Source organism: Hyla sarda, chromosome 8 (assembly GCF_029499605.1).
Source record: "Hyla sarda isolate aHylSar1 chromosome 8, aHylSar1.hap1, whole genome shotgun sequence".
Classification (NCBI taxonomy): Eukaryota; Metazoa; Chordata; class Amphibia; order Anura; family Hylidae; genus Hyla; species Hyla sarda.
Window position 1 is genome coordinate 27,220,446 of NC_079196.1, and position 12,282 is coordinate 27,232,727.

At 40.0% G+C, this 12,282-nt stretch overlaps 1 protein-coding gene across 6 annotated transcripts in view; it reads right to left on the reverse strand.

Moving 5' to 3' along the window:
• The window catches only part of LRP1B (LDL receptor related protein 1B), a 1,569,499-nt gene extending 1,562,105 nt beyond the window's left edge, over positions 1–7,394 (reverse strand). For 5 of the 6 annotated variants that reach the window (XM_056534714.1, XM_056534720.1, XM_056534715.1 and 2 more), the window contains exon 1: positions 7,031–7,393. In XM_056534714.1, coding sequence (XP_056390689.1) covers positions 7,031–7,112 — 82 coding nt within the window. In that variant the 5' untranslated portion in view covers positions 7,113–7,393. Of the gene's footprint in view, positions 1–7,030 lie in introns of all 6 variants that reach the window. The other variant, XM_056534716.1, reaches the window with a different exon arrangement.
• Positions 7,395–12,282: the final 4,888 nt, after the last annotated feature.

Here is a 12,282-nt window from a genome sequence, read left to right on the forward strand (position 1 = left end):
TTATAAAGGATGATCAGTCGTTTATCTATGTTCTTGATAAAAGGTGTTTTATAGTAAAATATAAATAAAATAAATATAAATATAAAATATAAGTGATTCAAATGTTTCTTCTCTATAGATCAACCTCCTGATCCTGGCATTTTGCACAGAATCTCAATCACTGTGCAGTACAATGAATCATTGTTTATCAATATTAGAATTGGGGGCACTGTTGCATTGTTGTCTATGGAAAATATTTATCAAAACCTATGGTGAAAATTGGTACTGCAGCTAATTAAAGGTAAAGCCAGCAGATTCTACGACTGGGACTCACAAAGAGATTATTGATCTCTGAGAAATATAACCAACACGGTATAGCATGCACAATGGGACAGTCATAGGATTATACTGGATATCCCTAAATTGCTTTTTGTGAGAGGGAAATACAATTCCTGTGTCAGTATAGATTTTCTTAAATCTCACCATTAAAAAAAAAAAAAAAAAAAAATGGAAAGTCTTAATAAGATATTTTGCCCAGTTCCCCAGCAATTCATTGACCGCAGGTTACAATAGCAAAGTCAATTTATTGTATTAGGAAGATTAACAGACGCTATTTTATGTATATTGCTAGTTGGCTTAGGCAAGAAAACAGTATTGGGGTATGTTCACACGTACAGGATCCTGCGCAGATTACATTGCATTATATTAGTTTACATTAAAATCTGCAGGAGAAAATCCTGCGCATCAATCCTTAACAAGCAAAACAACTATTATAATTACATTTTAATCAATTGTATGTAGGTGAGCCTATAAATATAGGTTGTGACAGAGAATATATTGAAAATCTATTTATGAATCTATCTATCCATCTGCTATCTATCAATTTATCTATCCATGTATCTCCTATCTATCTATCTAGCAGCAGAAGAATACAGCAGCACACAGATATAGATAAAACATGAGTATATAGATAGAACATGAGAAGCTATTCAGCTATGGTGCAGTAAATGTAAGTATAAAATTGTGAAGTAATGAAATAGTGAGGTACTTATACGTGTAAATAAGGTGTCTGGGATGTTACAGATCCTGCAATGCCTGCTGATTTATTGACACAGAGGCATATTCATAGTATAGGGTCCGTCCCAATGAGGTCACATTACCGTGGTGGGACGCTCCAAGCTATTTGGCCGCCAAATTGCAAGCTAAGTACCTCACTATTTCATTACTTCACAATTTTATACTTTCATTTACTGCACCATAGCTGAATAGCTTCTCATGTTGTATCTATATCTTTGTGCTAGCAGTGTGCTGCTGTATTCTCCTGTTGCTGTCTATTTACCCCAGCAGCCTGCACCTGTAAGCCAGGTCCATATAATAGTTTGGAATTAATAGTGCTGGCTGACTTATCCTTTGTTTTTTCTATCTATCTATCTATCTATCTATCTATCTATCTATCTATCTATCTCATATCTATCTCACATCTATCTATCTCACATCTATCTATCTATCTATCTATCTAGCTATATATCTCATATCTATTTATCTATCTATCTATCTATCTATCTATCTATCTCATATCTACATCTATCTATCTATCTATCTATCTTATATCTATCTATCTATCTATCTATCAATCTCATATCTATCTATCTCATATCTATCTATCTCATATCTATCTATCTAACTATCTATCAATCTCATATCTATCTATCTCATATCTATCTATCTATCTATCAATCTCATATCTATCTATCTATCTCATATCTATCTATCTATCTATCTATCTATCTATCTCATATCTATCTATCTATCTCATATCTATCTATCTACCAATCTCATATCTATCTATCTCATATCTATCTATCTATCTATCTATCTCATATCTATCTATCTATCTATTTATCTATCTCATATCTATATCTATCTATCTCATATCTATCTATCTATCTATCTATCTATGTATCTATCTATCTATCTCATATCTATCTATCTATCTCTCATATCTATCTATCTATCTATCTATCTATCTTTCTATCTCATATCTATCTATCTATATCTATTTATCTATCTCATATATATCAGCTACCTTTCTGTCTTACATTTACATATTTTCTTTACAACATGTTTGTTATTGAAAGGACCTTTTCACATCGGACCTCCTCATTCAATGCTGCAGACTCTGAAAACCACATAATACAAAGGGTCTTGAGGTTCCATATAACCACATGTTACCTAAATCATATTATATATTTATTGACCTTTATTGAGCATTAATTAATGTTTCATTGATTCCACAACCGCAGGATCAGCACTTAAAAGAGAATTTACAGTAAGAAGTAAATATACTGCATGGGGGTGATAAGTACAGTAGGACGCCCTCTCTGCTGGGACCTTTTAATATGACGCCATCCTCATTGCATGCCCTGATTAACATTACTACTAGCATGGTGTGGTCTTTATTGCCTCTTTAATAATATTTGGTCTAACAACCAGCAACTGCTAATACACCAAGGACATGACATAGTTAAATGGCAATCTGTCAGTATGGTCTTTTACATCTCTTCTCACCATATATCTATCTATACAGTATGAAGATTGCTGTCAGGAGGAAGATGGCTGAGATAAACTCCCTCTGGTGGTAGTAAATAAAACTGCAACCCCATTCAACCCAGTATATGATTAATACATTGCACATTAGGACATATGTCCATTTTTTTTTTAAATAAAGATGATACACGAATAAAAAAATAAATAAATAAATAAATAATGTTGCATAATTATGCAATAAAATATTCGTCCAGTTAGACAGGAATATCGGTGTCAGCCTCTCTCTTTTTTTCCCCAATCATAAAAAAAGTAATGATATTTATTATTTCTAGATCTAAAGTAAAACAACAAAATAAGCAAGTCTTTTGAAGCTTACTTTGACAAAAAAAAAATATCGCCATTGTACGTGTTGGCAAAAAACAGTGATACAGTTCTTAAGGACCTAAGATGACTATGGACATATGAGACCAGTGGTATCCAAACTGTGGACCTCCAGTGGCTGCACAACTACAACACCCAGCATGGCGGGACATGCTTGGAGCTGTTGTTATGCAACAGCTGGAGGCACACTGGTTGGAAAACACTACACTAGAGCTTAATTGTCCAAACTGTGGACCTCCAGTGGTTGCACAACTACAACTCCCAGCATGCTGGAAAATGCAGGGAGTTGTCGATTTGCAACAGTTGGAGGCACACTGGTTGGAAAACACTACACTAGACCTTAATTCTCCAAACTGTGGACCTCCGGCGGTTGCACAACTACAACTCCCAGCATGCCGGGACATGCTTGGAGTTGTTGTTATTTAACAGCTGGAGGCACACTGGTTGGAAAACACTACACTAGACCTTAATTTCAAAACTGTGGACCTCCAGCTGTTGCACAACTACAACTCCTAGCATGCTGGAAAATGCTGGGAGTTGTCAATTTGCAACAGCTGGAGGCACACCAGTTAAAAAACACTACCCTAGACCCTAATTCTCCAAACAACGGACATTTAGCTGTTGCACAACTACAACTCCCAGCATGCTGGAAAATGCTGGGAGTTGTCGATTTGCAACAGCTGGAGGCACACTGGTTGGAAAACACTACACTAGACCTTAATTCTCCAAACTGTGGACATCCGGCGGTTGCACAACTACAACTTCCAGCATGCCGGGACATGCTTGGAGTTGTTGTTATGCAACAGCTGGAGGCACACTGGTTGGAAAACACTACACTAGACCTTAATTTCAAAACTGTGGACCTCCAGCGGTTGCACAACTACAACTCCCAGCATGCTGGAAAATGCTGGGAGTTGTCAATTTGCAACAGCTGGAGGCACACCAGTTAGAAAACTCTACCCTGGACCCTAATTCTCCAAACAACGGACATTTAGCTGTTGCACAACTACAACTCTCAGCATGCCCGGACAGCCAACGGCTGTCCGGGCATGCTGGGAGTTGTAGTTGTGCAGCCGCTGGAGGTCCACTGTTTGGAGACCATTGCATTAGACTTATATGTCATGCCTTTATATGTCTAAATTGAACACTTTTTGGATAATATACCAAAATATTTGATGCAATATCCCTTTAAGAGACGCCTGGCCCTGCAAGTATCATGATAATATAATAAAATAAGGGCCCATACAGGAAGAAGATCCATCCTAGAACATAGGTTCTTTTCATTCCCAAATGTGGAGGTATTGAGATGCTCGGGGCCATTTGAATACATTCCCATTGACATTCCGTTCGCAAACCAATCGCGAATGCGAAAGATCTTAACCCCTGAATGAATACGCCAACTCTGAAGAGCATATTTTTCACTGTGCCATACGACTCCTAAGGGCTCATTAATCTCAGGCCAATCCGGGCCGGTAGATGTAAAATAGACTCATTCCGCAATGCCTTTCCATTATATTAATTTATCGAGACATCCCCCCCACACACACACAAACACGCACCTGCGTTCCTCCACCCTAGAACGCGCTGCACACACGCTTCTGCCGGAACCTGATGATAAATGACTGCTAAAAGTTTTTCGTCTTTGGAAACATGCATCAATTCATAAATATATAGATATATTTATAGACTTTGCCGGCTTTAACTAACAAGGAAATATTAAGTAATTTGGCCAGCGGCGGCGGTGGCGATAAAAAAAAAAAAAAGGAGCTCATAAGCTCCTAGGCCAAGACATTTGTACAGATCACCTTGGCAACACGTCTTCCTTCTACAAATACTCCAAGTAGACTTGGACCAAGAATGTGCTCGGACACCTCGGTGACACAGATATAAATATGTCTCCTCCGAAAACCCAAATAACATATGGTGCAGAATGAATAGGACTTAGACTCATACAGGGGGGTATTAGGGAATATCAATAAGGATTCTGTATAACGGGCACCCATAGGCCATGTGTTCTCTTATAAAATATATTGAAATTCAATGCAATTTAATGCAATTTGTGCAATGGTTAAATTCACTGCCCATGTATTGTATCTGTAGGCTGTATCCTTATCCATAGAGGCAGCCAACGTGCTGTTTAGTCCTTTACACGTCAAGGTTTTACTTGTCTGCTTTGCTTATTGCAGAGTTTAGATGAGAATTTCAATAATAAATGCCAATGGATAACACCCTAATATCTACCTTCATGTTGTAATCCTTATGCTGTACCATAAGGTGAAGCATATGCCAATAATGAGCGTGTTAGACATGCATGCGTTCCCTCATTGAGTCTCATATTTAAGGTAAGATATTTAAGGACGCTGAGTGCACGTCACCCCCCACCTCCCCCAGACCCTAGGTCTCCAAATTGTGGACCACCGGCTGCTGCAAAACTACAACTCCCAGCATGCCCAGACCGTCAATGGTTGGGGGGGGGGGGGGGGGTTGTAGTTCTGCAACAGATGGAGGAACAATGGTTTGGAAACACTGTCCTAGACCAAAGGTTTCCAAAATGCGGACCTCCAGCTGTTACAGAACTACGACTCCCAGCATGCTGGGGTTTGTGGTGGCACACTGGTTGGTAAACACTGCTCTAGATCATAGGTCTCCATACTGTGGACCACCGACTGTTGCATAAACTACAACTCCCAGCATGCCCAGACAGCCAATGGTTGTCTTGGCATGCTGGGGGTTGTAGTTCTGCAAAAGATGGAGGCACAGTGGTTTGGAAACACTCCTCTAGACCAAAGGTGTTCAAACTGTGGACCCACAGCTGTTACAGAACTACAACTCCCAGCACGCTGGAGGTTGTGGAGGCACACTGGTTGGTAAACATTGCTCTAGATCATAGGTCTCCAAACTGTGGACCACCGGCTGTTGCATAAACTACAACTCCCAGCATGCCCAGACAGCCAATGGTGGTCTTGGCATGCTGGGGGTTGTAGTTCTGCAACAGATGGAGGCACGCTGGTTTGGAAAACACTGTCCTAGACCAAAGGTTCCCAAACTGTAAACCTCCAGCTGTTACAGAACTACAACTCCCAGCATGCTGGAGATTGTGGAGGCACACTGGTTGGTAAACACTGCTCTAGATCATAGGTCTGCAAACTGTGGACCTCCAGCTGTTGAAAAACTACAACTCCCAGCATGCTGAGAGTTGTAGTTTTGTAACAGCTAGGGGAACATTGGTTGTAAAACACTGCCCTAGACCCTGGGTGTGCAAACTGTGGACCTTTAGCTGTTGCAGAACTACAACTCCCAGCATGCCCGGAAAGCCAACGGCTGTCCGGGCATGCTGGGGGTTGTAGTTTCGCAACAGCTAAATGGTTCACAGTTTGGAGACTACTACCCTAGACAAAGCAGAACAACTTCTTATAACCAACACCCGGCAACAAGAATACAAGTCCCAGACTCTCATATCTCCCCCCATTCAAATCTCTGCAGTCTACCTATCTCTATAACACAACATAAAAGTTCCAGCAGGCGAACACAGTTATTAGAGGAAACCTCCGCTGTCTGTTGACGGCTATTGATCGCCATTGGCTTCGCAACCAGATAGATAAATAAAATATATAAATAAATAAATATCCATCCTATCATCCCACACAATCACCGGAGCCGGAATAGAAGAAGTTTATGACCCTATTGTTTGCTGTAACTACAAAGCATGAAGGAAAAAAAAAAGAAAGAAAGAAAATTCCTTCCACTAGCCATTCCTTCCATACCAACATAGACACAGACACAGGTACCAGGAGGATAGGATTCCAGCTTTTGGAAAGAAAAGAGAAAAAAAAGGGGGGGGGGGTGAAGGGGGGGTGTAATCTCTATCCCTTTCCATGCAATCCATCCTTTAACAAAGCTAAGAGAATCCTAAACCACACTGACTACAGAGAGTCCCCTCCATCCTGTACTTTCTCATTGCAGCTTCGATGCTTGGCATATTAGAATCCTCAGCATAGTCAATGTGCAGGCAGCAGCCAACAACATTCATGGCTGCAGATCTCGTCCTCTAAGTTCTAGAGTGGATGTCAAAAAATGAAATAAATAGAAAAATATATAGAAAAGGAAAATATTCTTAGCTTACCTGCTTCAGCTCCCAGTGTCAGCACCTTAGCCATAGGTAATAATCCTGATAGAGCCAATAAGGCTAGGAGGAACTGAGACATCGTTGCAGCAGTGTGAAGCTTGCAGCTGCCTCACTGCACACTCACTTACTAAGTCAGCAGCAATTTACAATTGTCAGTAGTGGTGGTGGTGGTGGGTAGGGAGAAAAAAAAAAAAAAAAAGGAATTATTGTGCTAAGTGAGAGCCAGCTTTGCTGCCTTCCCCTCTCTTTCTCTCTCTGCTTCCTAGCAGGACTGTAGGTGTGTGTATGTGTGTGAGCTTCTTGTGTGTCTTGACTTCTCAATGCAGAATACGCCTGATCTTACATCACACAAGAGGGGCAGTGAGAGATGCCAGCAGACCAGGATCCACTGATTAATCACAGAAATCTACCATAGACACCCCCCCACCCCCCCACCCCAAATCCCCTCCATATAAATCACATCTATTACTAAGTAAGAGACGTTTAACACAACAGGAGCAGAAGCATTTTCCAGGCTTTGATACATTTCCGGACTTGATACATTTGTAACGGTTTTTGTTTTGCAAACAACAAATATTGATAATGACCGTTATTTCTTCATAGCATTGGGATACATAGCAGTGATACAGGGAGAGGGGGGTGATTTGTGATGATGATCATAAACTAGGGGTTAATACCTAGAGCAGATCACAGAATTTGGGGTTTTAGGGAGGAATGAGGATTAGTATCATGCCACTGGGATGACAATACAGGGACATAATGGATGATTCAGCATTTAGCTGCAAATCTCCTGCCCATGAGTGATTCAGAAACTGGTCTGAATTGCACCCAGTGTGAGTCCATAGGATGCGCCCTGAGGATGACATCACATAGCACAGTGTTTCCCAACCAGGGGGCCTCCAGCTGTTGCAAAACTATAATTCCCAACATGCACTCCAACAATGTGCAGATGTCAATGTGTTTGTGTTACTTTTTCTCATCACTCAATGTATCCCAATGTGTGTGTCATGAGATGACCAGCTTTGTAAAAGAACATGATTTCGCTATACTCTGTCATAAGATGTTTATGCCGTTTAGGTCTAATTGTAGCCACCCAGTGGTTGTGATGTGAATTACAGCCTGTTAAAGTTTTTTTTTTTTTTGTTTTTTTGCAAATATTGATGATGATCGTTATTTCTTCATAGCATTGGGATACATAGCGGTGATACAAGGAAAGGGAGATGATTTGTGATGATGATGATGATCATAAACTAGGGGTTAATACCTAGACCAGATCACAGAATTTTGGGTTTTAGGGAGGGATGAGGATTAGTATCATGCCACTGGGATGGCAATACAGGGACATAATGGATGATTCAGCATTTAGCTGCAAATCTCCTGCCCATGAGTGATTCATAAACTGGTCTGAATTGCACCCAGTGTGTGAGTCCAAAGGATGCGCCCTGAGGGTGACATCACATAGCACAGTGTTTCCTTAACCAGGGTGCCTCCAGCTGTTGCAAAACTACAACTCCCAGCATGCACTCCAACAATGTGCAGATGGGAATGTTTTTGTTACTTTTTCTCATCACTTAATGTAGCCCAATGTGTGACTTTGTAAAATAACTTGATTTTGCTATACTCTGTCATAAGATGTTTATGCCTACTTGTAGCCACCCAGTGGTTGTGATGTGTATTGCAGCCTGTTAAAGTTTTTTATTTATTTATTTATTTTTTAACAGAATTAAGGGTTGTAGGGAGGAATGAGGATTAGTATCATGCCACTGGGATGGCAATACAGGGACATAATGGATTATTCAGCATTTAGCTGTAAATCTCCTGCCCATGAGTGATTCAGAAACTGGTCTAAATTGCACCCAGAGTGTGAGTCCATAGGATGCGCCCTGAGGATGACATCACATAGCACAGTGTTTCCCAACCAGGGTGCCTCCAGCTGTTGCAAAACTATAACTCCCAGCATGCTCTCCAACAATGTGCAGATGTAAATGTTTTTGTTACTTTCTCTCATCACTCAATGTATTCCAATCTGTGGCTTTGTAAAAGAACATGATTTTGCTATACTCTGTCATAAGATGTTTATGCTGGTTATGTCTACTTGTGGCCACCCAGTGGTTGTGATGTGAATTACAGCCTGCTAATTTTTTTTTTCAAACAACAAATATTCATGATGACCATTATTTCTTCATAGCATTGGGATACATAGCAGTGACACAGAAAGGGGGGGGGGGGATTTGTGATGATGATGATGAAGATCATAAACTAGGGGTTAATACCTAGACCAGATCACAGAATTCGGGGTTTTAGGGAGGGATGAGGATTAGTATCATGCCACTGGGATGACAATACAGGGACATAATGGATTATTCAGCATTTAGCTGTAAATCTCCTGCCCATGAGTGATTCATAAACTGGTCTGAATTGCACCCAGAGTGTGAGTCCAAAGGATGCACCCTGAGGATGACATCACATAGCACAGTGTTTTCCCCACCAGGGTGCCTCCAGCTGTTGCAAAAATATAACTCCCAGCATGCACTCCAACAATGTGCAGATGTGAATGTTTTTGTTACTTTTTCTCATCACTCAATGTATTCCAATCTGTGGCTTTGTAAAAGAACATGATTTTGCTATACTCTGTCATAAGATGTTTATGCCGCTTATGTCTACTTGTGGCCACCCAGTGGTTGTGATGTGAATTACAGCCTGTTAAAGTTTTTTTTTTTTTTTTGCAAACAACAAATATTGATGATGACCGTTATTTCTTCATAACATTAGGATACATAGCAGTGATACAGGGAGAGGGGGGTGATTTGTGATGATGATGATGATGATGATGATGATGATGATCATAAATTAGGGGTTAATTCCTAGACCAGATCACAGAATTTGGGGTTGTAGGGAGGGTTGAGGATAAGTATCATGCCACTGGGATGACAATACATGGACATAATGGATGATTCAGCATTTAGCTGCAAATCTCCTGCCAATGAGTGATTCAAAACTGGTCTGAATTGCACCCAGAGTGTGAGTCCAAAGGATGCGCCCTGAGGATGACATTGCATAGCACAGTGTTTTCCCAATCAGGGTGCCCCCAGCTGTTGCAAAACTATAACTCCCAGCATGCACTCCAACAATGTGCAGAATGTTTTTGTTACTTTTTCTCATCACTCAATGTATTCCAATCTGTGGCTTTGTAAAAGAACATGATTTCGCTATACTCTGTCATAAGATGTTTATGCCGTTTATGTCTACTTGTAGCCACCCAGTGGTTGTGATGTGGATTACAGCCTGTTAAAGTTTTATATATATATATATATATATATATATATATATATATATATATATATATATATATATATATATATTATTATTATTATTATTATTATTATTATTTTTTTTTTTTTTTGCACACAACAAATATTGATGATGACCGTTATTTCTTCATAGCATTGGGATACATAGCAGTGATACAGGGAGAGGGGGGTGATTTGTTATGATGATGATGATGATGATGATGATCATAAATAGTGTTGAGCGGCATAGGCCATATTCGAATTCGCGAATATTCGTCATATATTCGCGAATATTCCCATATTCATAATATTTTCATTTTATTTTCGTATATGTGAAAATTCGCGAATGCGAAAATTAACATATGCGAAAATTAGCATATACAAAATCAGCATAAGGGAAAATTTGCATATGCGAAAATTAGCATATGCAACATTTTTCACACCAGTCTAACGCAGTAGTATTAGAGCCTTCTTTACACCACACAAGCTGGAAGCAGAGAGGGATGATCACTGTGATGTGTACTGTGAAAAAAAAAAAAATATTCGTAATTACGAATATATAGTGCTATATTCGCGAATATTCGCGAATTCGCGAATATGCGATATTCACAAATAAAATTCGCATTGCGAATATTCGTGAGCAACACTAATCATAAACTAGAGGTTAATACCTAGACCAGATCACAAAATTTTGGGTTTTAGGGAGGGTTGAGGATAAGTATCATGCCACTGGGATGGCAATACAGGGACATAATGGATGATTCAGCATTTAGCTGCAAATCTCCTGCCCATGAGGGATTCAGAAACTGGTCTGAATTGCACCCAGAGTGTGAGTCCAAAGGATGCGCCCTGAGGATGACATCACATAGCACAGTGTTTCCCCAACCAGGGTACCTCCAGCTGTTGCAAAACTATAACTCCCAGCATGCACTCCAACAATGTGCAGATGTGAATGTTACTTTTTCTCATCACTCAATGTATCCCAATGTGTGGCTTTGTAAAAGAACATGATTTTGCTATACCCTGCCATAAGATGTTTATGCCGTTTATGTCTACTTGTAGCCACCCAGTGGTTGTAATGTGAATTACAGCCTGTTAAAGTTTTTTTTTTTTTTCTTGCAAACAACAAATATTGATAATGACCGTTATTTCTTCATAGCATTGGGATACATAGCAGTTATACAGGGAGAGGGGGGTGATTTGTGATGATGATGATCATCATCATAAACTAGGGGTTAATACCTAGAGCAGATCACAGAATTTGGGGTTTTAGGGAGGGATGAGGATTAATATCATGCCACTGGGATGGCACAGGGACATAATGGATGATTCAGCATTTAGCTGCAAATCTCCTGCCCATGAGTGATTCATAAACTGGTCTGAATTGCACCCAGTGTGAGTCCAAATGATGTGCCCTGAGGATGACATTGCATAGCACAGTGCTTCCCCTGACATAGCAGGACCTTCTCATAAGTCATGGGGTTTATCTGGCAGAGGGATCATTAACCTTTTAGTTGCCATGGTTTGTGCCTAGTTAAAAGGGAAAAGGGGGAGGCGGGGATATTATGATTATTTGTTATTTATTTATTTATTTTGCCTCTTTCCGTTTGTTCTCTCTCCAGCTCAAGTGAGGCAGGGCTCATTTTTCATTTGGCGCTATGTTTGGGATGCTGTAGTTTTTAATTAGGTGTTTAATGAGATTTGTGTCGGCCAATTGTGAGCGCACGGGTGCGAAGCACAACAAGGTATTCTAGATCATTGCAGCTGGCAGGTTGGAGGGTCTATAAGGGCTATTGTGGTTGGGACCTGACCTTTTCTATAGGAAATGACAAAGGGAACATGGAAGAGCAAGACAATATATACCAGTCATGGTGGTCGTCTGTGAAATAAGCCTATCGTTTAGAATGAGGAAATTGCATAAATAGCAATTCTGCAGCATAGGGCTATTATTGAAGTCTA